This window comes from Heterodontus francisci, unplaced genomic scaffold (genome assembly GCF_036365525.1).
Source record: "Heterodontus francisci isolate sHetFra1 unplaced genomic scaffold, sHetFra1.hap1 HAP1_SCAFFOLD_573, whole genome shotgun sequence".
NCBI lineage: Eukaryota > Metazoa > Chordata > Chondrichthyes > Heterodontiformes > Heterodontidae > Heterodontus > Heterodontus francisci.
The window spans coordinates 45,217-71,733 of NW_027140646.1; the positions used below are offsets into that span (position 1 = coordinate 45,217).

At 44.9% G+C, this 26,517-nt stretch overlaps 2 protein-coding genes across 2 annotated transcripts; both read left to right on the forward strand.

The window, feature by feature from the left end:
* The first annotated feature begins 317 nt into the window (after positions 1–317).
* Positions 318–695, forward strand: LOC137360391 (histone H2B 1/2-like). The gene has a single exon (XM_068025870.1). The coding sequence runs from the start codon at positions 318–320 to the stop codon at positions 693–695; it is 378 nt and encodes a 125-aa protein (XP_067881971.1).
* An 898-nt stretch (positions 696–1,593) lies between these two features.
* LOC137360388 (histone H2A-like) lies at positions 1,594–25,405 on the forward strand. The gene is made up of 2 exons (XM_068025868.1): positions 1,594–1,959; positions 25,337–25,405. Exons 1-2 carry the CDS (start codon positions 1,594–1,596, stop codon positions 25,403–25,405), a joined length of 435 nt encoding a protein of 144 aa, XP_067881969.1.
* The last annotated feature ends 1,112 nt before the right edge of the window (positions 25,406–26,517 follow it).

Consider the following 26,517-nt stretch of genomic DNA (forward strand, 5'->3'; position numbering starts at 1 on the left):
AGGACATTTCCAGGAAGCTCTCCACAGGGAGCAGCTCTTTCTACATAAACTGGGGCTGGAGAGAGTCTTTGTGAAATATACTTCCTGATTGCAGCAAGGGGATTTGTGATTGGTTGCAAATATTTAATCTGATTGGATGGCGCAAGAGACCAAATGTCGAATTACAATATTAAATTGTTGGGATCACCATTCCAAATCACCCAATCACAATCTTCATTTTCCCCCATCCCTCATCAGCATAGAGCTGTGGGATTGTCTATTAAATCCGCACTCGGAAGGGGTTTGGTTTATTTCTGTGTCTGAAATTGAAAGTGAAGATGGTTGAGGAGAAGAAGAAAGCAGCTGCTAAGAAGGGCGCCAAGAAAACCTTAAATAAACCGTCAGCAAAGGGCGGCAAGAAGCGGAGCAAGTCGAGGAAGGAGAATTCCTCCATCTACATCTACAAAGTGATGAAGCAGGTTCACCCCGACACCGGCATCTCCTCCAAGGCCATGAGCATCATGAACTCGTTTGTGAACGATATTTTCGAGCGCATCGCGGGTGAGGCTTCCCGCCTGGCCTATTACAACAAGCGCAACACCATCAGCTCCAGGGAGATGCAGACTGCCGTGCGCCTGCTGCTGCCCGGGGAGCTGGCCAAGCACGCCGTGTCGGAAGGGACAAAGGCGGTGACCAAGTACACCAGCTCCAAGTAAAACTGCACAATGGACTGAAAAACATCCCAAACACAACGGCTCTTTTAAGAGCCACCCACAATCTCTCTGAAAAAGCTGCATCCGAACAACTCTATGAAATCATTTTAAGACAATGTGTTACATAATAAATGTCCCACTGCTGTGTTTTTGTCTGCTGTCCCATAAACCGAACTCAAACCCATAATCCGCTCATCTGCCTTTACTTTTTTGCTTACAGCTGTTATTGTGGTTTTGCACAGCCCCTGAATGACCGCATTAACAGCTGCTTTCAGCGGTAAGTGTCAGACCTCAGTCCCTTCACTCTATTCCTGAAATGTGAACTGATTCATCATTTTATTAACAGTAACTCTCTGCAGTGTAACAGCCCGGAATGGGATTATTACACAGCAGACGAAGGGCAGTTTGAGGACTCGATCCTGCTTCCTCTTTTCAGAGAAGGACACTGGGCTCTGATTGAAGATAAACTGAATGTTTCCCTTCAGGGAAATGCTGTGAACAGGGATTTAGTACCTTCCGGGACAGTTTGAAAGCAATTGAAGAAAGATCCACAATTTAAATAACATTTTAAACCCGCGTCTGTAATTCGTGACGGAAAAAGTTGAATAAAACAAAATAAAGACAAGGGATTTTAAATATTTGACTAAGGATGACATTTATTTTAATCCGCTCCTTTCTGACAATGAAATTGGCGGTCTTTTTGAAATTGACAAATTTTCTGCTTCTGATGTTTTGGCGGTAAACCCCGCCCACTACTGTTGTCAGTGACCTGATTGGTGAAGAATATAGGCAAATGAGGTGAATTTAGTAGCGACCAATGGGGAGAGTTTTCAGTCTATCAGTAAAGTAAATGCGGCGGAAAGTATCTGTTCTTTGTGAAAGTCGTTGCGAGATTGTGGAAATGTCTGGAAGAGAAAAGACCAGCGGGAAAGCTCGGGCCAAGGCCAAGTCTCGCTCCTCCCGGGCTGGACTGCAGTTCCTGGTGGGCCGTGTTCACAGGCTCCTGAGAAAGGGCAACTCTGCTGAGCGTGTGGGTGCCGGAGCCCCGGTCTATCTGGTTGCTGTGCTTGAGTATCTGACCGCTGAAATCCTCGAGCTGGCCGGTAACGCGGCCCGGGACAACAAGAAGAGCCGCATCATCCCCAGACACCTGCAGTTGGCCGTCCGCAACGATGAGGAGCTCAACAAGTTGCTGGGGGGAGTGACTATTGCTCAGGGCGGGGTGCTGCCTAATATCCAGGCCGTGCTGCTGCCCAAGAAAACCAGCGCTCAGAGCTCCCAGAAAAAGTAAAGCGGCCAAAATGTCACCTAATAAACCAAAGGCTCTTTTCAGAGCCACCCACAGTCTCTGTGAAAGGGCCGTTTACTGTCTGATTCCAAAATGTCAGTAACAGGACCGAATGAGAACTATTTCAAATGTTTAAGCATCTGTTTCAGTGATTTCCCACTGTCACCCCAAAGCCTGTCTAATTTATTAGTTCCACACTGAGTGAGTTATTTGTCCCGTTACAGATTGCTGAATAGAGTCTTACTGCCATGTACAGATAAGTAGACAAAAAAATTACAGATTAAAACTTCGTAATATATATAATCCATCAAAAGCTTTTTTTTATTCCGCTTTTATCAGCACAAGGTCCTGGCACGAGTTTACGAACAACTTTAAATTAACGCCTGATTTACCATTAATTGGCTTCTTTCCGACACTGAAATTGGCGGCTTTTTCGAATTCAAACTTTCTGCCAATTTAAGCCAGTGATTTGCTGTATTTTCTAATTCGAGGCTCTGCGATTGGTTAAGACATGTGAATGAGACGTGGGTGACCAATCAGAAGTGGGCTCTGGATCGCGCGGGCTCAAGCTGTGGGAATTCCACGTCCCTGAATGATTGAGCTGAAACTGATCAGTTTCACAAACCCTGTCAGTTTCAGTGCAGGAAACACCGTCTCGGGGGAAATAACATCACAAGTGGGTCTGGTTCCAGTGACCGATTCAACGGCTGCTGCAAAACTCCCGGATTCCCTCATTGCAGCGAAATCATTTTGAAATTCTATGAAAACAATGAGTGATTCTGGAGGAGTGATGTGGCTTTTCACTGAGGGCATGTGTCGACTGGGGAAATAACAAAGTGTAGAGCCTCGGGCACTGTTTACACAGCCCGTTTAGAAAATCAAATCCACTGCACATCCTTGCTGCAAATGAAATGTAAAATTCGGGGTTTCCAGTTTTTTTTTTTCCCCGAACACAGCAGATTGATTGAACAAAGAATTAAAAGCAAAATACAGCGGATGCTGGAAATCTGAAATATTTCAGATTGATTGAACTGTTCTGAACAGCCTATCCCAGCTCCCATTTCTCGGTCACTGCTCTCTCTGTGAGGTGGTGGGTGGCTCTTCGAAGAGCCTTTGTTTTGTGTTTGCTGGAAAGGGTCAAATTGTTCAACCGCCGAATCCGCAGAGAGTGCGGCCCTGCCGTTTCAGAGTGTACACCACATCCATGGCAGTGATCGTCTTGCGCTTGGCGTGCTCAGTGTAGGTGACCGCATCCCTGATCACATTCTCCAGGAAAACCTTCAACACCCCGCGATTCTCCTCATAGATCAAATCCGAGATCCGCTTGACCCCGCCACGGCGAGCCAGGCGGCGGATTGCTGGTTTGGTGATGCCCTGGATATTATCATGAAGCACTTTGCGGTGCCGCTTTGCTCCGCCTTTGCCCAGTCCTTTGCCTCCTTTACCTCTGCCAGACATGATGATTCTTCACTCAGATCACTACACAATATAAGAAGCAGACTCTTGCAGGCTCTACTTTACACAGACCGCCCGGACCTGTCTGAGAATGGCAGAGAGAGAGCAGGAAGGGGAGGAGACAGAGTGAAGATTGAACAGAGAGCAGATGGGGAGGAGATACCCAGAGTGACAGACGGAGAGAGAACGGCCCCTCATCTTTCAGCTCCACCTCCAGTTTCCTCTGGTTCGCCAATTTCAAACCCTTTATTAACAGTGGAACCGAAACCCAGCTCTCCACACAAACCCTTCCAGACTCGGCCTTCATAGTCAAGGCTTTCCAGAAAGCCGGAGCTTTTAAATATGGTTCCACTACAATTAACACTCAGTAATATTCCCACTTAAACACAGTCCATTCTATAACAAATAACCTACTCAGTAACGTCACCATTTCCACACACATCCTCTCCCAGCAATTTACAAACACCTTATTGCAGCTGTTTGGGGAATCTCCTGTGTTAAGATTGGAGTTGGAAAGCGGTCTTTACCCGGCAGTGTTACCGTCTCACACTGAATCTGCCAGACATCCTGTTGATCTGCCTAGTTCCCCACTGTCTCACTTGACTATTACATGGCACGGTAGTATTTCAGAAAGTACTGCAATGGAGGGAGTGCTGGGGACTCCAGGCCAATCCTGGAGGGATGGGGAAAATATCTTTAGAAATTCCCTGGAGAGAATCGTGATATGACAGGTCTCCAGGGACAGACCAAGGAGAGAGTGTGGACATTGAATGGAAACATGGCAAAAAGAGTTGGGGATTCAGGAACACAATCCTCTCTGATGGGTTACAGCCTCCCCTCTGCTCCTGCTCTTTACGAGTACTTTTCCAGTTTAAATTTATGGACAAGGTGGGTTAGTTGCTCTCAGGGTGGGTGGGGGGAGAGGAGCCTCAGTGGCCATGGGTGGGACTGGGAAAGTGGAGACAGAGAACCAGGACTCCGGTCACTCCCCAGCAATGTCTGCTCGAAAGTATCTGTGGATCGGATGATGCCGGGTGCCCATGGAGAGGGGAAGGGGGTGGGGTGATGGAGTGAGGAGGTGGAGAGGGAGTGTTCGTGGTGTCACAGCCAACCCCCTGCCCAAACCAAACTCCCACATCCCAGCATTATATTGTCCAATTCCTGGAGGCGGAAGATGGCGATTCCCGTTGAATTAATTTCTAATGTTCGGCATCTTATCCTGATAAAATCACCAGTTCTGAAGGAGGCCATTCTGTACTTATTCTCAGGTCATCGAGGGGTCATCTTTCCCTTTTCAGCTCCTGACTGCTGGTATTTTTGCTGTTAAATGTGAAATGCAACGTATGTTCGCAGCTGTTTCTGCCCTGTTGCAGCCATAGGAACATAGAAATGGGGGTCGGCCATTCAGCCCCTCGAGCCTGCTGCACCTTTCAATTAGATCCTGGCTCACTTGTATCTTAACTCCAGCTACCTGCTGTGATTTCATAAACCCTCAGACCGTCACTCGATAAACATCTCTCAATCTCAGGTTGGAAATTGTCAATTGACCCTCAGGTTTATCTGATTTTTCGGGGAGAATTCCAGGTTCCCACTACCCTTTGTGTGAAAAAGTGCTTTCCGGCAATATTCCTGAAAGGCAGAACTCTAATTTTTGAGTTCTCTCCCTTTGTTGTGCAACTACTTGTTTACAGATCTGACCGAAGTCCACACTGCAGAACAAACAGCTGTTCCTCTGATCCTGTCACTTCAGCTTTGGATTTGAAGCTCATGCCTCTTTCCATGATGATTCTTTGTGCCCTATCTCTGTAAATGGTTATGGCTGTCTTTTTGTGGGGTATGTCAAACATTCTTTTTTCCAGTCCTACTCAGGATTCCACCCCCAGCTCTCTTTCCGGCACAATGATGACTGGATCAGTATCATTTCCTGCTTCCGCTCTGAACTGGAAAATTTCATCAACTTCGTTTCCGATTTCCACCTCACTGTGGTTGACAGGGCTCTCAACCCTTTTTATTATTTTATTTTATCTTTTTTTTTAACCATGTGCCTGCCTTAAACTTGGTTTTTCAAGTATGCGCTTTTGGACAGAACTATTGATTATTCTGTCATTAACACTCTCTCTGCACTAATATTTTGTCTTTCACGACACCATTAGCACACTCCCTTTGCCTTTGCCCCATGACCTCCTTGTCAGTTAATCTCTCCTGCCCTCTGCCCTATTACACACCTTACCTTTTGTTCTCTTCCCCACCTCCCCCCGCCTTCACTTGCTTAAAACCTATTACATTGAGTGTGAGACAAATTCAATCCATCTTTTGTACTGTATGAGATTAATTTTGACACACTTTCTGGTACATTATGTGACAGCGAGTTTAATTCTACATCTATCTGTCTGTGGTACTGTGTCTGAGTGTGAGATTATTTCAGTGTCAGTCTATGAAACTAAATGTGATTGTGTGATTCATTCTGCATGTCAATCATGAGTATTGTACGTGAATGTGTGGCAGCTTCTGTATCTATCTGCTATTCTGGCTGAATGTGGATATCATTCGGTATCTGTCAGTGTCCAGAACTAAATGTGAGTGTGAGATTCATTGTGTATGCATCAATCTTACAGTCAGAATGTGACTGTGTGGTTCATTCTCCATGTGTCAGTCTAAGGTACTATATATGCCAGTGGTTTTAATTATGTGTCTGTCATTTTTGTGAGTCATTTTATGGTCTCACTGTATATCTGTCAATCTCTGGTTCTTTCTGTGAGAGTGAGATTAACTCTCTATCTGCTGGTCTCTGAAATTAATTGAGTTTGTGACTCACTCTGTGCCTGTCAGTCTATGATACTGTGAATAAGAGGGGAATATATATGGTGTCTATCTGAAGTTGGTATCGAGTATGATTGTAGGATTCATTGTGCATCTATTAGTATCCAGACTGAATGAGAAATGAGGTTCATTCTGTACGTGAAAATCTCTGGTATTCTATGCAAGTGAACTCGAATGTGCCTGTCAGTCTTTGACACTGTATCTGATTATGGGATTGACTCAATACCTTTCAGACTTTGGTACTATGCATATGTGTGGTTCAAGTTTTGCATGTCAGTCTCTGTTACTCTATGTGAGTGTGGATATCCTTTGTGTATCTGTCAGTCTCTCGCAATGAATGCAAGTGTGGGATTAACTCTCTTTTCAACAGTATCTGGTACTGACTGTGAGCATGTGACTCCTGCAGTATCTGTCAGTGTTTTCTATTGTATGCGAATGTGCAATTCCTCCTATGTCTTTCAGTGCCTAGTACAGTGTGTATGGGATTCATTCTGTACCTGTCAGTATCTGGTACTGAATGAGATTGTGGGATTCATTCTGTTGTCTGTCAATCTCTGCTAATGTATGTGAGTGATATCTGTTATGCATATATTATTTTCTGGTACTGGAAGTGTATATTGTATTTATTCTTTACTTGTTAGCCTCTGGTACCGCATATGAGTATGGGTCTCATTCTGTATCAGTCAGTTTCTGGTACAGTCTGCATGCGCATATCCAGGGCTCATTTTGCATTTGGCAGTCTCTGGTGCTGAATATGCGTTACAATTCATTTTTTATGTGTCTGTCTCTTGGACAGTCCATTACAGTGGGATTAATTTTGTATCTCTCAGTTGCTGGTTATGTCTGCAAGTGTGATACATTCTGTATCTATGTGACGCTGGTGCTGTATGAGTGTGGAATTCTCCTGGACCAGTACTTAATATGTATCTCAGGGATGGTATTGAGAACTATTTGTTTAATGCCATAATGTATCACCATTTTCTTGTCTCACTAGTATTTTAAAATATAGATCACTGCACATTTTAACTGTGTGTATTACTGAGTTGTGGTTTGAGCTTTTTGGACTAGTATTTAGTCTGGAACTGTATGAACACATTTGTGAATGACAACATATATTTCAAACTCACACATGGCATGCTCAGTATAATCAGAATCATTCAATTGATATGATATCATTCAGTACAGCTCTTAGAGAGATTATTGGATTGGTATGTAATGTGTAGTGCAGTGTGCACTAATTGACATAATACTGTAACTTTCCTTTTGATACTGCATCAGAGGTTTGTACTACATTGTAATCTGTCACTCAGTCTGCAGTCTGGGCTACATTATTAGGATTCATTCTGTACCTTTCCATCAGCTGCTCTACCTCATATTTAATTTGTAGCTTAGGGTGCACTCTTGTGGGATTGATCCGGTACCTTTCAATCTGATAGTGGGTGTGATTTTGAACTAAGATTGATGGACCTACCTTTCAGCAGTACTGAGTTGGGGTGAATTGGAAACAACTTCTGCCTCTCCTGCTTTGTTTGATTGTCTGCTGGATTGAAAATGTGTCTCTGGAACTTGGGATCAGTGTGAGTCTGACTGCTTCTGCTCTCTGTGACTGTGGAACTCATGGCCTGTCTGTGTCTCTGAGCTCTGGGAGTGATAGTGTACCTACTCTGTGTTAGAAGGAGTGGACTGTACATGTTCTTGTGCCGGGGAATCATCACATTCCTTCTGGGTCCTTCAAGTATTTGCCGACAGAAAGAAAGATAAATATTTCTTGTAACACAAGATCATTTGAAGTGGAAGCTAGAAAAGACATGGATGTAATATTTCAATTAATAATCATTATGATCAACCACAAAGGATGATCAGTAATACAAAGAGTGTCAGTGTCTGATTCCACTGCAGCACTCAGCTTCTGCTGATCAGGTTTTCTTTGGTAGTTTTATAACAATTTAGTGACATCCAGGAACAACCCAACATCTGCACTGCTCCATGAATGGGAATACCTGCTGGAGCAGGGATATTTGCACAAGTCAGGTTTTTAATTCCACCTGGCATTATAATGCAAGAACATAATAACTAGGAGCAGGATTAGGCCATTCTGCCACTCAAGTCTGTTCCACCATTCAATAAGATCATGGCAGATCTGATCATAGTCTCAACTCCACTGTCCTGCCTGCCCCCATAACACTTCACTCCCTTGTAGATCAAAAGTCAGTCTAACTCAGCCTTGAATATATTCAATGACCAGCCTCCACCATCCTCTTGGGTAGAGAATTCCAAAGAACAACAACCCTTTGAGAGAAGAAATTCCTCTTCAATTCCATCGAAAATGGGAGCCCCCTTATGTTGAAACTGTTCCCCCTTGTTCTTGATTCCCTCATGAGTTTAGTTTTAGTTTAGTTTAGTTTAGAGATACAGCACTGAAACAGGCCCTTCGGCCCACCGAGTCTGAGGGGAAACATCATCCCCACTGAGGGGAAACATCATCTTAGTAAATACCCTGTCAAGCCCCTTCAGTATCTTATATGTTTCATAAGATCACCTCTCATTCTTCTAAACTCCAATGAGTGTAGCACAACCAGGTCAAACGTTCCTCATAAGACAACATCTTCATCCCTGGAATCAAGCCAGTGATGTTTGCCTGAACTTCCTCCAATGCAAGTATTTTCCTCCTTAAATAAGGAGACCAAATCTGTATGCACACTCAAGGTGTGGTCTCACCAACACGCTGTACAGTTGTAGCAAGACATCCCTACATTTCTACTCCAACCCCATTGCAATAAAGGCCAAAATTCCAATAGCCTTCCTAATTACTTGCTGTACTTTCATGCTTACTTTTTGTGATTCATATAAGAGGACACCCAGATCCCTCTATACCACAGCATTCTGCAATCTCACCCTATTTAAATAATATTCTTCTTTTCTCTCCATCATACCAAAGTGGATAACTTCACATTTTCCCACATTATACTTAAAATGCCAAATTTTGCCCACACACTTAACCTGTCTTTATCTCTTTGCAGACTCATTGTGTCCTCCGCACAACTTGCTTTCACACCTTTCTTTGTGTCAACAGCAAATTTAGTTACAATACCCTCGATCCCTTCATCCAAATCAATAATATAGGCTGGAAGTAGTTGAGGCCCCAGCATTGATCCCTGTGGCACTCCACGAGTTCCAGTTTGCAAACCTGAAAATGACCCATTTATCCTAATTCTCTGTTTCTTGTTAGTAAGCATGCACCAGCGATCTGGGTTCGATTCTGGGTACTACCTGTGCGGAGTTTGCAAGTTCTCCCTGTGACCACGTGGATTTTCGCTGGGTGCTCCGGTTTTCTCCCACAGCCAAAGATTTGCAGGTTGATAGGTAAATTGGCCATTATAAATTGCCCCAAGTATAGGTAGGTGGTAGGGGATTTGAGGGAAGTTGGGGATGTGAGAGGGTAATGGGATTAATGGAGGATTAGTATAAATGGGTGGTTGATGGTCAGCATAGACTCGGTGGCTGAAGGGCCTGTTTCAGTGCTGTATCTCAAAATAAATACAATAAATAATATGTTACCCGTTAACACCACGAGCTATGTCCAGATTCTTAATAGAAACAGTAAAAGATGCCAAACTGCACGACGTCTTCAGCAAACCTGCAGACGGAGCGCAGCAAAGATACACATGGTCAAGAACGGACGGGTCTGCCCATTCCAGGATTGACTTCCTATTTGTGTCCCGTGTTTTCACGGTCAGATCCACCGACGTCAAGACGGTGTTCTTCTCCAAGCATTGCCTTTTACTGGCTGACTTTCACTTACAGGATGACCAGCGGGTTGGCAGGGGGACATGGAAGCTCAATGCTACACTGCAAACCCCAGAGAATGTTGAGGAACTCAAAAGGGATTACAAAGGTTGGAGGACCGTGAAACCCCACCTTTGAGTCTCCTGTTCACTGGTGGGAAGTGATCAAGGAGAACATCAAGAGGTTCTTTATCTTCAAAGGGGTTCAGAGAGCGAGAGAGAGAGACAGATGGAAATGTCACGACTCCACATAAGTATGCAAAATCTGCTCTGGCTTCAGTCGATGGGGGTCAAGGTCAAGGAGGACCTTCATGAGGTGAAGAGCCAGCAGGCCTCGCTCTTTGCCACAGTGGCCGACAAGATCATCTTCCGGTCCAGAGTCCGCTCTATTGAGCAGGATGAGATGTGCTCGTCTTACTTCTTCCAAAAGATACACAGAGAGAACTCTGTTATCAGCAACCTGAAGGAAGAGGATGGCTCAGTAACGTCTTTGCAGTACGACATACTAAGGATTAGCAAATCCTCTTATGCTGGGCTGTATGACGCGAAGCTCACAGACAGCAGAGCCTCCCAGTCCTTCCTGTCATCTATCACAGAGGTCTTAGATGACAGCAGGAGGGAGAGACTGGACAAACCGCTAAATCTGGATGAGCTGACTAAGGCCGTCAAGTCCTTCGAGATAAGTAAAACTCCTGGAAGCGACGGCTTACCGGTTGAGTTGTATTTGGTCCTGTGGGACTGGGTCGGTCCGGATCTGCTGGAAGTATACGAGAGTATGCTCCACGCCGGCAGCATGTCAGAATCCATGAGGAAATGCATCATCACCCTCAACTACAAGGGGAAGGGGGAGAGGGCAGAAATCAGAAATTGGCGGCCCATCTCACTGCTTAATGCTGACTACAAGATACTGTCAAAAGTCATAGCCAGTCGAGTCAAGTCTGCTCTGGAGTTGGTGATCCACCCTGATCAGACCTGTACTGTACCTACTCAGGGACACGATCACCCACATAAGGGACAGGAGGGTGGACACGTGCCTCATCGGCCTGGACCAGGAGAGGCTTTTGACAGGATATCGCACACCTGCATGATGGACATACTTTCCAAAATGGGGTTTGGGGAGGGAATCTGCAATTGGATCAAGCTGCTCTGCACAAACATCAGCAGCACAGTCTCAATCAATGGGTGGGAATCAGAAAGTTTCCCGATCCAATCTGGAGTCAGACAGGGCTGCCCTCTCTCCCGTCTTGTTTATTTGCTGTATTGAACCCTATGCTGAGTCTATCCGGAAGGATGCGAGTATAAGAGGGGTAACAATCCCAGACAGTGGAGGCACTCAGGTTAAAACCTCCCTGTACATGGATGACGTCGCCGTCTTCTGCTCGGACCCGCTGTCTGTGCGCAGACTGATGAGCATCTGCGACCAGTTCACACTGGCCTCGGGAGCCAATGTTAACCACGGCAAGAGCGAGGCCATGTTCTTTGGGAACTGTGCTGACCGATCCTTTGTCCCCTTCACCGCCAGGTCAGACTACCTGAAGGTGCTGGGGATATGGTTCGGAAGGGCCAGGGCGTGCACCAAAACATGGGAGGAGCGAGTAGCCAAGGTACGACAAAAGTTGGGCATGTGGGGGCAGCAATCTCTCTCCATTGTGGGTAAGAACCTGGCCATTAGGTGCGAGGCGCTCACGTTGTTGCTCTACGTGGCGCAGGACTGGCCCATATCCCACTCCTGCGCTGTGGCAGTCACCCGAGCCATTTTCTGCTTCATCTGGAGATCTAAAATGGACCGGGTCCGGAGGGACACGATGTTCAAATCTCTGGACAAGGGCGGGAAAAATGTACCCAACGTGGCCCTCATCCTGATGACTACCTTCGTGTGCTGCTGCATCAAGCTGTGTGCAGATCCCCAATACACCAACACCAAGTGTCACTACGTGCTGAGATTCTATCTGTCCCCAGTGTTGTGAAGGAAGGGCCTGGTCACATTGCCGTGGAACGCTCCATCTAGTTGGACTGTGCCGTACCACCTATCCTTCGTGTAACAGTTTCTGCGGAAAACACCTTTGACCACCAATCCATCAGGCAGTGGTCTGCACGGAATATCCTCAAGGCCCTACGGGAAAAGGAGACGGGGGATCCTGTCGGATGGTTCCCCGTGCAGACCGCCAAAGTCATTTGGCGGAATGCCTCATCACCAGAACTTTCAAACAAGCACCAAGATGTAGCTTGGCTGGTGGTGAGAAGAGCCCTCCCCGTCAGATCCTTCCTGCACGCCCGAAGTCTCACCCTCTCCGCTCAATGCCCTCGAAGTGTCTGCGGTGGGGATGAGATGGTTGCCCAGCTTCTTCTGGAATGTGTCTTTGCAAAGCAGGTGTGGAAAGAGATGCATTGGTTTTTGTCGAGGTTCATCCCAAGCAGCTCTGTAACACAGGAGACTGTGCTCTCCGGGCTGTTCCCAGGGACGCACACCGAGATAACCACAACTTCTGCTGCACGACGATCAATTCGGTGAAAGGCACTCTTTGGTCTGCCCAAATCTTGCTGGTATTCCAGCGCAAAGAGTTGTCCACGACCGAACGTTGCAGACTGGCACACTCCAAGGTCCAGGACTACGTGTTGAGGGACGCACTAAAGCTTGGGGCAGCCGCAGCAAAGGCTCAATGGGGAAAGACCATCATGTAAGCTCCCCCCACCAAGCTGAACTTCGGGGCTAGATCCATGGAAAACCCCTCAAACTGTAGCGGGAAAATTTTCGTTTGCCATAAAATGTATATGGCATGAAAAATGAAATGGAAGGGTTGTGAGGCAACTCACTCCTGTATTGAAGGAAACTGACCTCCTTTGCACTGTTTGTATTTTTTAACTTGGTGCTGTTTGGAACTGTTTTGTAATGTATTTTTTACGGATCTTTATGAATAAAGTATATTTTGGAAATAAAAAAAAAAATTGTGCAAGTAAGTATTGTCAATTGCGGCTGCTTGAGCTCTGGGTTTGGAACTTGAGCAGCAGCTGGATACACTGCTGTGCATTCATGAGGAGAGTTACATGGAAATCATGTTCATAGATGTGGTCACCCCACAGCTGAAGAGTTTGCATGGAGAGAGGGAATGGGTGACCACAAGGCAGTCAAAAAGAATCAGGCAAGTAATGCAGGACACACTGAGCGCATCTCACTCTCCAACAGGTATTCAGTTCTGAATACGGAGGACAGTGATGCTTCACCTGGGGAGTGCAGCCAGCTCCAAGTCCATGGCACCATGGGTGACTCAGCTGCAAAGGTGGGTACAGGGAAGATTGGAAAAGCCATAGTGATAGATGATTCAATAGTGAAGGGAACAATCAGCTGTTTCTGTGGCCACAGACGTGAATCCAGGAACGGTGTGTTGCATCCCTGGTGCCAGGGTCAAGGATGTCATTGAGCAGTTACAGAGCATCCTGAAGGGGGAGGGTGAACAGCCAGCATTTGTGGTCCACATCGGAACCAACAACATAGGTAGAAATAAGGATGTTGTCCTGAAGTCAGAATTTATGAAGCTTGGTAAGAAATTAGCAAGCAGGGCATCAAAAGTCGTAATCTCCGGATTATTCCCAGTGCCACGTGCAAGTGAGTACAGGAATAAAAGGATAAGACAGATGAAGGTGTGTCTGGAAAGATGGTGCAGGAGGGAGGGCTTTAGATTCTTGGGACAGGTCACAGGGATTGCAGTTGAACAGAGCCTGGACAGAGTTCCTTGCGGGACATTTTGCTAGTGCTGTTGGCGAGGGTTTAAACTCATTTAGCAGGGGGATGGGAACCGGAAGGTAGAGTCAGATGGGACAAAATCAGAAATGAAAATGGAAGGCAGAAAATTAATGGATGAGTCTGGAAGAAAGCGGAAACAAAGGTTAGAAAATTTAAAAAGAGTTTGGCAGTGCTCAAGCATATCTATTTCAATGCAAGGAGAATAGCAAATAAAGCAGATGAGCTGAGGGCACAAATAGACATGTGGCAGTATGATATCACAGTTATTACATAAACATGGCTTAAGGAGGGACAGGAATAGCAGCTCAACATTCCTGGTTACAGGGTTTTCAGATGTGATCGGGAGGGGAATAAGAAAGGAGGGGGAGTGGCAGTTTTGCTCAAAGTAACTATTACAGCTGTGAAGACGGATGATATGTTGGAAGGTTTATCAAATGAGGCCGTATAGATTGAGCTGAGGAACAAAAAAGGGGCAATCACACTGCTGAGAGTGTGCTATAGACCCCCAAACAGGAGATAGAAGAGCAGATATGTAGGCAAATCTCTGAGAAGTGCAAGAACAATAGGGCAGTAATAGTAGGAGATTTTAACCACCCCAAGATGAACTGGGATACTTTTAGTGTGAAAGAAATTGAGGGAGCAGAATTCTTGAGGTGCATTCAGGAGAACTTTTTTAGCCAATATTTAGCAAGTCCAACAAGAGAGGGTGCAGGTTTAGATGTAGTTTTAGAAAATGAAGATAGGCAGGTGGAAGGAGTGGCAGTGGGAGAGCATTTTGGTGGCAGTGATCATAATTCAGTCAGTTTTAACATACTTATGTAAAGGACAAGGATAGAACAGGAGTTAACGTTTTCAGTTAGGGCAAGGACAACTATACTAAGCTGAGGAGTGAGTTAGCAAAAGTGGACTGGAAACAGCAACTTGAAGGTAAATCAATGTCAGAGCAGTGGGAAGCACTCAAAGGGGAGATTCCAGGGGTTCAGAGTCAATATGTTCCCACAAAGAAAAAGGGTGGGAAGGCCAAATCTGGAGCCCCATGGATCTTATCAGGTAGTATTATAAGGCAGTAATGGAAAGCTTATGCCCGACTCAGAGAACTCAATACTACTGAAAGCCGAGAGGTGTATAGAATGTGGAGGGGGGAAATCAACATTGAAATTAGGAAAGCTAAGAGAGGGCATGAAAGAATATTGGCAATCAAAATCAAGGTTCGCACAAAGATGTTTTATCAATACATTAACAGAAAAAGGATAACTATGGAAAGAGTAGGGCCCATAAAAGATCATGAAGGTAACCTATGTGTCGGGGCAGAAGATGTTGGCACTGTTCTCAATAAATACTTTGCATCTGTCTTCACAAAAGAGGGTGATGATGCAGATATTGGAGTTAAGGAAGAAGGGTATGAAGTATTGGATGTGATCAACAGAGGGAGAGAGGACATATTAGTGACAGGACATACGAATAGCATATTTGTAAGTTGATAAATCACTAGGGATGGATGAAATGTACCCCACACTGTTAAAAGAAGCAAGAGAGGAAACAGCGGAAGGTTTGACCATCGTTTTCCAGACCTCACTGGATACAGGTGTGATGCTGGAGGATTGGAAGACTGTGAACATTGTACCTCTGTTTAAAAAGGGAGTGAGGGATAGACCGAATAATTACAGGACAGTCAGTCAAACCTCAGCCGTGGGCAAATTATTGGAATCTATTCTGAGTGACAGGATAAAATGTCACTTAGAAAGGCACAGATTAATCAAGGATAGTCAGCATGGATTTGTTAAGGGAAGATCTTGTCTACCCAACTTGATTGAAATGTTGAAGAATTAACAAGGAAAATAGATGAGGGTAGTGCAGTTGATGTAGTCTACATGGATGTAAATGTAGGGGGCATGATCAAGAAGTTGGCAGATGACACAAAGATTGGCTGTGTGGTAAATAGCAAGGAGGATAGCTGTAGGCTGCAGGAAGATCTTCATGGTCTGGTCAGATGCACAGAAAAATGACAAATGGAATTCAATCCAGAGAAGTGTGAGGTGATGCATTTGGGGAGGTCAAACAAGGCAAAGGAATACACGATTAAGAGGAAAATGCTGAGAGGTGGAGAGAAAGTGAGGTACCTTGGAGTAAATGTCCACAGATCCCTGAAGGTAGCAGGAGAGGTTGATAAGGTGGTAAGAAGGCAATATGGAATCATATCCTTTATTAGCCGAGGTATAGAATATATGAGCAGGAAGGTTATGCTGGAACTGTATGAATCATTAGTAAGGCCACAACTTGAGTACTGTGTGCAGTTCTGATCACCTCATTACAGAAAGGATGTAATTGCACTAGAGAGGGTACAGAGGAGATTTACGAGGATGCTGCCGGGACTGGCAAAATGCAGCTTTGAGGAAAGATTGGATAGGCTGGGGTTATTCTCCTTGGCACAGAGAAGGCTGAGGGGAGATCTGACTGGAATGTACAAAATTTGTGGAGTCTGGATAGAATTGAAGTGAAGGGCCTGTTTACCTGAGCAAAGAGATCAGTGACTAGGGAAATAGATTCAAAGTGATTGGCAGAAAGATTACAGGGGAGATGAGGAAAATATTTTTTAGCCAGAGGTTGGTGGGGGTCTGGTGGAATTGATACTGTATTTTAGTTTGATATTGCATCACTTTTTAGAATGGTATGTGATGTTTATATCAATCTACACTGATGGAATTGGTTCTGTCTCTTTCAATTTCACAGTGTGGGCGAGGTCTGAACTGGTATCTAATTTGTGTCTCAGCTTACAATATCTTTCAGCACCTTTGAAACATTCACTGCAATGAATGTTGTACTTGTATGTAACTTGTATCTCAGGGTACACTATGGGGATGTTTAAACATCCTTTATAATGAATGGGTGTGAGCTTTGGGTATGATATTTAATTTAAATCTCAGGGTACATCACTAGGTTAGATTCTGTGCCATTCAATCAGTAGCGTGTGCCAATTCTATCTGATATTTAATTGCTAGCTCAGTCTGCATTATATTTGACAGGCAGAGAGATCTGGGCGTACAGGTCCACAGGTCACTGAAAGTGGTAACGCAGGTGGATAAGGTAGTCAAGAACGCATATGGCATGCTTTCCTTCATCGGTCGGGGCATAGAGTATAAAAATAGGCAAGTCATGTTGCAGCTGTACAGAATTTTAGTTAGGCCACACTTAGAATATTGCATGCAATTCTGGTCGCAACACAACCAGAAGGACGTGGAGGCTTTGGAGAGGGTACAGAAGAGGTTTACCAGGATGTTGCCTGGTCTGGAGGGCGTTAGCTATGAGGAGAGGTTGGATAAATTCGGATTGTGTTCACTGGAACGACGGAGGTGGAGGGGCGACATGATAGAGGTTTACAAAGTTCTGAGCGGCATGGACAGAGTGGATAGTCAGAATCTTTCTCCCTGGGTGGAAGCGTCTGTTACTAGGGGACATAGGTTTAATGTGAGAGGGGCAAAGTGTAGAGGGGATGTGCGAGGCAAGTTCTTTACACAGAGGGTGGTGAGTGCCTGGAACTTGCTGCCGGGTGAAGTGGTGGAAGCAGGTACGATAGCGACGTTTAAGAGGCATTTTGACAAATCCATGAATAGGATGGGAATAGAGGGATACGGACCCCGGAACTGCAGAAGGTTTTAGTTTAGGCAGGCAGGCTTGGAGGGCTGAATGGCCTGTTCCTGTGCTGTACTGTTCTTTGTTCTTTGTTAGATTGACACATTGCATTTCAATCTGCTAGTGGGTGTGATTTTGACCTGGGATTGAAGTATCTGACTGTCAGTGGGACTCAATCGGGGTGAAATGGAAAAAACTTCTTTCTCTCCTACTTTCTTTGGTTGTTGGATTGAAAATGTGTCTCTGGAACTTGGGATCAATGTGAGCCTGACTATTTCTGCAGTCTGAGACCAGGGAACTGATGAACTATCTGTACCTCTGCACTCTGAGTGATAATGTACCTACTGTGTATGAGTGGAGCTGGCTGCACTGTTCCTTGTGCCTCGAGTGCAGCAACCATCACATTCATCACAATATCTTCAAGTATTTGCCTGTATGAAGAAAAAGATATATCTGATAACTCAAGAACAGATGCGGTGCATAATATCAAAGAGGTCAATTTAATTTCTCAATCAATAATCATTAAGAACATCCACAAATGAAAACCGGTGTCATTATCTGCCTGCACTGAAGTACTGAAGCTCCCAGCTCCTGCATTGCAAGTGTTCTGGGCAGATCCATCCAGACAAAACACTGCACTGGGATCGTCCCAACTGCTCTATGCTCTACATATATTTCCAGCCATCCTGCTTCACATGCAAAAATGTTTCAAAAATGAAGCCCGATATGTATATCCCACGATTCCTTTCTCCACATACAATTGTTCATTTGTTCCACCTCCCCTTCAGTGCATCGATACTATTCACCACAACCTCTCCCTGTGATAACAAATTCCAGATTCGAACCATTCACTGCGTAAATACATTTTTCATGAATTCCTCATTGGTTATATGAATGACGATTTTATATTTTGGCTCTTGTTTCAGACGCCACCACAAGTGGAAGCATGTCTCCATGTACTCTATAAAAGCCCTTCACTATTTCCTCACTTTTTTCATTTGTTTGTGGAATGTAGGCATCACTGACTATGCTAGCATTTATTGCCCAATCCAAATTGCCCTTGACAAAGTGGTGGTGAGCTGCCTTCTTGAGCTGCTGCAGTTCTTGAGATGTAGGAACACCAACAGTGCTGTTTGGAAGGGAGTTCCAGGTTTTTACCCAGCGACAATGAAGGAATGGCGATATAGTTCCAAGTCAGGATGTTGTGTGGCTTGGAGGGGAATTTTCAAGTGATTGTGTTCCCTTGCAACTGCTGCCCTTGTCCTCCTCAGTAGTAGAAGTTCCAGGTTTGGAAGGTACTGTCAAAGGAGCTTTCGTGTGTTGCTGCAGTGCACCTTGTAGATGATACGCACTGCTGCCACTGTGCATCAATGGTGAATGGAGTGATTGTTGAAGGTGGTGCTTGGGGGCAATCAAGCAGGCTACTTGAGTGTTGTTGGAGCTGCACTCATCCAGGCAAGTGGAGAGTATTCCATCATACTCCTGACTTGTGTCTTGTGAATGGTGGATAGGTTTGGGGAGACTGGAGGTAAGTTACTCACCACAGAGTTCCTAGCCTATGACCTGCTCTTGTAGCCACGGCATTTATGTGGCTGGTCCAGTTCAGTATATGGTCAATGGTAACCCCCCCCCCCCCCCCCATGTTGATGGTGGGGGATTCAGTGATGGTAATGCCATTGAACATCAAGAGGAGATGATTAGATTCTCTCTTGTTTGAGATGGTCATTGCCTGGCACTTAACTGACGCGAATGTTACTTGCCACTTATCAGCCCAAGCCTGGATGTTGTCCAGGTCTTGCTGCATCTGGGCACGGGCTGCTTCAGTCGCTGAAGAGTCATGAATGGTGCTGAACATTGCGCAATCATCAGTGAACATCCCCACTTTCGGCCTTGTGACGGAGGGAAGGTCATTGATGAAGCAGCTGAAGATGGTTGGGCCTAGACACGAGCCTAAGGAATTCCAGCTGTAATGTTCTGAGACTGAGATGATTGACCTGAACAACCACAGCCATCTTCCTTAGTGCTAGGTATGACTCCAACCAGCAGAGAGTTTTGCCATGATTCCCATTTACACTAGTTTTGCTGGGGCTCCTTGGTGCCATTAATGGTCAAAGGTTGCCTTGATGTCAAGGGCAGTCACTCTCACCTCACAATGCAATGTTTCTTTAACTCTAAAATAAAAGCAAAATTCTGCAGATGCTGGAAATATGAAATTTAAAAAAACAAAAATGCTCAAAATACTCAACAGTTCAGGCAGCATATGTGGAGAGAGAAACAGAATTAACATTTCAGGTCTGTGTCCTTTCATCTTACAATATGTTTTATGTCCTGGTATGTAATGGTCAGGTTCATTCAGTTTGCAGTAATGGAATTAATACTGTGTCTTCCACACTGACTATTTGTGAGATTTGTGGAGTGGTGTGTAACATGTAGCTCAGTCTGCGGTCTGGGTACATTATTGAGATTAATTCTGTATTTTACAATCAGGTACTGTTTGTCTGTTCCATCTGACATTGAATTTGTAGTTCAGGCTGCTCTCTTGTGAGAGTGACACAGTGTCTTGCAATCTGATAGTGGGTGTGATTTTGGACTGGGATTGATGTATCTACCTGTCAGTGGGACTGAGTTGTGGTGAAATGGAAACAAGTTCAATCTTTCCTGCTCTGTGTGACTGTTGCATTGACTGTTGGTCTCTGGAACTTGGGATCAGTGCCGGTCTGACTACTTCTGCTGGCGGCGATTGTGGAATTGATGTCTCTGCTCTCTGTGAGTGATACTGTCCTTACTGTGTGTGAGGAGCTGGCTGCACTTCCTCTTGTGTCGAGGAATCACGACATTTATTCTGCTTCCATCAAGTATTTGCCTGCAGAAAGGAAATGTATTTATTATAATTCAGGAAGAGATGTGGTAGAAGATACAAAAGTGACCAAGACAATTTTTCAATGAATAATCATTATGAACAATCACAAAGGAAACCCAGCAATACAAACAGAGTCAGTGTCTGATTCCACTGCAGTCCTGCAGCCCCCAGCTACTGCATACCAGGGGCTTTGGCCATTTTACAACAATTTAATGACATCCAGAAACAATCCACTGGGCCATGAATGGGACTGACCGACGGAACAGGGACTTTTACACAGGTCAGATTTCCAGTTCCCGCTCCCATGGTCTAACCGTTCAAGTGAAACCAAACAGCCGCTGTTTAAAATGTGTCCTTCACACTTCTCACCTGGTGCCTATAATAGATTCTCTTTGTGTAACTCCCCACATCCTGACTGTCCACTTCTGTTTCCACACTTCACTGTCCAATAACAAGAAACTGTGGGATGAGGCAGGATCGCTCTCTTTGCGCTGGCACGGACATGATGGGCCGAATGGCCTCATTCTGTGCCGGAAATTTTTCCATGTTTCTGTTTGCGGAATTGTTGCAGAAATCTGCGCCTGCGCTCCCCTCCCCCAGCACTGCCTGTGAGCGGAAGAACATGGTTTAAAACAGCCGCGAATGGAGAGATCCCGGTCCCGGTGGAAGGGAGCAAACACCAGCCTCCTTCCAGCAGCACATCGCTTTGGGAGCGTGTCCGCAGATGTATTCAGAGATCAGCATCGAGTCCGGGGCAAGCTCAGGGGCAGGCGGGGGCTGTTTGTAAGAGGCGGAGTTGTGCGGGAACCGGTCCCGGAACATGGAGTGAGTGGGGGAAGGGAGAGGCCATTCTCGGGTTGTGTGTGGACAAGGGGATGGAGACAGAATGGGAAGAAACTGTTATTGCAGTGCAGTCAAACAATGATAATATTTGTATGACTGGGCTTCCTTTGTGGGCGTTTATAATTATTATGAGAGATTAAACTCATTAAAATCCTGTATCTTCTACCTCACCAGTATTTGAATTATAAACATTCTTTTGTTCAAACAGGCAAATAATTGAATGAACCAAAATAAATGTGATGTTTCCTCCACCAAGTTACATGGAAGAGTGTCACCAGCTCCAACTCACACACAGTCCGTACATTATCACTCACAGAGCGCAGAGACACAGACAGGTCATCAGTTCCACAGTCTCAGACAGCAGAAACAGATCCAGAGACACATTTTCAATCCATCAATCAAATGGAGCAGGAGAGACGCACGTTGTTTTCATGTCACCCCAACTCAGTACCACTGACAGGTAGATACACAAATCCCAGTCCAAATTCTCACCCACTATCAAATTATCAGTGTGTCAATCCCACAATAGAGCAACCTGAGCTACAAATTAAATACACATAGAACTGACACATGGTTGCTGTTTCAAAGTTACAGAAATAACCTCAATGAAGTGCTCCGAGATTCAAGTTAAATACCAGCCTAATATTTACACGGGTTTTGACTTTATTATCAGTATTAATTCCCATAATGTGTCCAGACATATACATTAGATACAAATCTCAAGTGCATAATCAGATTCCAGAGGTACAAACTCAGATTCCACTTTAAAACTCATCTGGATTGTGAAACTAAAAGATACAATATAAATTTGATTAGTATAGTTTGAGCTACAAATTACGTACCAGTCCTAAAACCTCATATAATGTCAGATGGAAGATACTGTACAATTCCAGACTGAGCTCATTTTACATGCAAGTCCAAGATTCTCACTCAGAGTTAGACTGAGTGGCACTGATCAAATTTATCAGTACAGCCTGAGTTACACTTGCACATCAATCCTGTATCAGATTGTCGGATACATTATATTTCACTATTGTGTTCACAGTGACAGATACTATTTAATACTAGGCAAAACCTCAAACAGGATTTATGTATCTACCTGTCTGCTTAAAACCTACCACATCAGTGGCCTGTTGCTATGCAGAATTTCTATGTGGAATAAATCCAGACTTGCACCAGTCCCAGGGACGGAAAGTTATATAATGAATCCCACAATCACACAGAGTACCAGACACTGACAGTCAGAGAGTGATTTTGAAACACATGCTCAGTGCCAGATGCTGAAAGGTATAGGTTGATTACTGCACTCACTGACAGTACCTCAGCCTGAGTCATCTAAAGCAACCTAACACACAAATAGTAGCACTGAGAGATTGAGAAAGAGTCCAAAACTCAGAATAACAGACACTGATAGACACAATCTAAAAACTGCATGCACATGGATATAGTATTGGCTAACTCACAAGAAACAGAATGGGGATAATTGGGGAATGTTGAAATTGGCAAACTGTAACTAATGGAGTGCCACAGGGATCAGTGCTGGTGCCTCAGTCTTTATTGTCTTTATTAATAACTTGCATGAAGGGACCGAGTGTAATTCCAAATTTATGGATGGTACAACGATAGGTAGGAAAGAAAGTTGTGAGAAGGACACAAAGTGTCTGCAAAGAGATATAGATAGGTTAAATCAGTGGGCAAAAGTTTGGCAGATGGAGTATAATATGGGAAAATGGAAGATTGTCTACTTTGGCAGGAAGAATAGAAAAACAGAATATTACTTACATAGAGAAAGACTGCCGAATGCTGCTGTACCAAGGGATCTGTGTGTCCAGATACATGAATTACAAAAAAGTTAGCATGCAGCTATAGCAAGTAATTAGGAAGGCAACTGGAATGCTGGCATTTTTAGCGTGGGGAATGGAGTTTAAAAGTAGGGAAGATTTGCTGTAACTGTACAGGGCATTAGTGACATTCCAACTAAAGTACTCCACACAGTTGTGGTCTCCTTACTTAAGGAGGGCTATACTTGCATTGGAATCAGTTAAGAGAAGGTTCACTCGGCTGATACTTAGGAAGTTGGATTGAATTATGAGAAAAAGTTGAGCAGGTTGGGCCTATACTCACTGGAGTTTAGATGATTGAGAGGTGATCTTATTGAAACCTATACGATTCTCAGTGGGCTGGACAGGGAGATGCTGAGAGGATGTTTCTCCTTGTGGGCGAATGTAGAATTAGGGGACACAGTTTCAAGATAAGTGGCCTCCCATTCAAGAAGGAGATGAGGAGGAATTTCTTCGCTCAGAGGGTTGTTCATCTTTGGAATTCTGTTCTCCAGAGGACTGTGGAGGCTGGGTCATTGAATATATTCAAGGCTGTGATAGACAGATTTTTGATCTAAAAGGCAGTCAATGGTCATGGGCGCAGGCAGGAAAGTGGAGTTAAGGCCACAATCAGAACAGCCCCGATCTTATTGAATGGCGAAGCAGGCTCGATGGGCCAAATGGCCATCTCCTGCTCCTATTTCGTATCTTTTTATCTTCTTGCACACACACACACTCAACCAGTGTGTGGCAGTGGATCTAGAATTAATCCCACTTTTGTACAAAATACCAGCGACTGAAAGGTACAGAATAAATCCCACAGATACATACAGTATGACTGACAGGTACAGAATGAATCCCATGCTCACACACAGCACCAGGGATTGAAAGATACATGTGATTCCCAACCTCACAGAACAATATCAGACTGAGTTACAGAATGATTTCCACATTCACATCGAGCACCACTGACTGCTAATTAATTCATCCCACAATCACACACACGACCAGAGGCCGACAGATACAGAATGTATCACACACTTTCACAAAGTACCAGTGAGTGACAGGTACAGAACGAATCCCACATTCACAAACTGTACTCGAGAATGGCAGATCCAGTACCAATGACCAATTCAGAATGAACTACAAATTTACACATGACACTAGAGATGGAGAGATACAAAATTAATTCCACATTCACACTCTGCGAGAGACTGATAGTTACAAAATGGATCCAGAACGTGCAGACAGTGCCAGAGACTGACAGTTACAGAATGAAGTAAACACTCACATACAGTACCAGAAATGACAGAAATGGAATTGATACCACACATATACGCAACACCAGAGATGGAGCATACAGAATGAATCACACACACACAACAAGAACAGAGATAGAGTTATACAGAATGAATCTCACACTCATGTACAGTACAACAGATTAACAGGTAAACAATCACCCTCAAACACACATATATTACCAAGGATCAGTTCAGAATGACTACAAAACTCAAATAATGTGTTAGAGGTTGAAAGATGCAGATGAATACAAAGCTCACACACAAGATACTAATAGATACAGCCTGAAAACTGCACTCATGCACAGTACAAGGGACTGACAGATACTGAATGAATCCCACACTCATATTCAAAACCAGAGACTGACAGATGCAGAATGGATGTCACACTAAACTTCTTCTTCGGAACTCCCTCGGGAATGAGGATGACTTTCTTCCACTCCAGGTCTGTGGTTTCTTAGGCAACTGAATAGTCCAATTCTTGATCCACACACTCGGCCACAGGTGGGGCAGATGGTGCTTGGTGAAGTGGGTGAATGGGATTCTCCAATTTCCAAATACTCCTTCCGCTGTTTGCATTTGGTTGCTTCCTGGGCATGTTGACGAATTTCAAACTGTCTGGCACCTTCGCGGATGCTTCTTCTCCATTTTGGGTGGTCTCAGGCAAGAGATGACCATGAATCAGTGCAGATGTCACATTTTTTCAGGATGTCTTGAAGGAAATTCTTGTAATGTTTCCTCTGCCCTCCTGGTAGCTTCTTGCCCTGATGGAGTTCAAAGTAGAAAGCTTGTTTTGGGACTCTGGCGTCAGGCATGGGGATGATGTGGCCCATCCAACATAACTGACTAGCCATGACCAGTGTCTGGATACTGGGGATGTTGGCCTGAGAGAGGACACTGATATTGCAGCGCCTGTCCTGCAACTGAATTTGCAGGATCTTGCTGAATCACCACCGGTGCTATCTCTCCAGGGCTTTGAGATGTCTGCTGTGCAGTGTCCATATTTCTGACACATACAGGAGGGCAGGTAACACTGCAGCCATGTCAACCATGAGCTTGGTGGCTGATTTGAGTTCTTTGTCATCAAACATTCTTTTCCTCAGATGACTGAAGGCTATGCTGACACGCTAGAGGTGATGCTGCGTGTCATCGTCGATATCTGCCCTTGGTGACAGGAGGTTCCCAAGGTATGAGCAGTGATCCACATTGCCCAGTGGTTCACCGTGAATCTTGATAGTCGAGGGGCAGTGTCGGGGAGCAGGCTGGTAGAGGACCTTTTTCTTCTGGATGTTTTGCTTAAGGCCAATTATTTCATACACCTCCGTGAATGCATTGATCAGGGTTTGACGCTTGGCCTCTGAGTGTGCACATACGCAGGCGTCGTTAGCATACTGCAGCTTGATGACAGAGGTTGGAGTGGCCTTACATCTGGACTGGAGGCAACATAGGTTAAATAGTTTCCCACTCGTCCTGAAGAGTAGATCTACACATGCGACCTAAAGAACAGCTGATGGGCTGAAAGAACACTGGAACTACAAACATTAGCTGACAGCCACGACATGTGTGGATTCTTCAGCACAGTCAAGACCATTCACGGCACATGTACCCAAGGACCTACCCCACTGAGAGCAAAAGAATGGAGTGACATTGATCAAGGACAGATAGGCAGTCTGCACTCGTTGCAAGGAGCACTTTGAAGATCTCCTCAATTGTGACTAAGTCCTTGATGCGAGTGCCCTTGACCGCATTCCACAGCATGCTACCCACCTTGCTGTCAGCACAATCCCAGGCTGACAGAGATTGAAAAGGCCATCTTACAGCTAAAAAACAATAAGGCCGCTGGCATAGATGGAATTCCCATCAAAATTCTAAAATCTGGCAGAGAGGCACTCTTGACAGAAATACATGGGCTCATTTCCCTCATTTGGAAGGAGGAGAGCATGACAGGCGATCTCCGAGACACTGTAATAGTGATCATCTTTAAAGCAGGTGACAGGACTGACTGTGGTAACTACAGAGGGGTATCCCTGCTGTCCGCCACAGGGAAGGCCTTCACAAGAGTCCCTCTCAACTGCCTCCTCCCCGTGGCTGAAGAGCTCCTACTGGAATCACAATGTGGATTCTGTCCATCAAGAAGCACAATGGACATGATCTTCACAGCAAGATAACTCCAAGAAAATGTAGGGAGCAGCAACAACCTTTATACCTGGTTTTCTCTGACCTGACAAAGGCCTTCGACTCTACCAACCAGGAGGGATTATGGAACGTCCTCAAATTTGGCTGC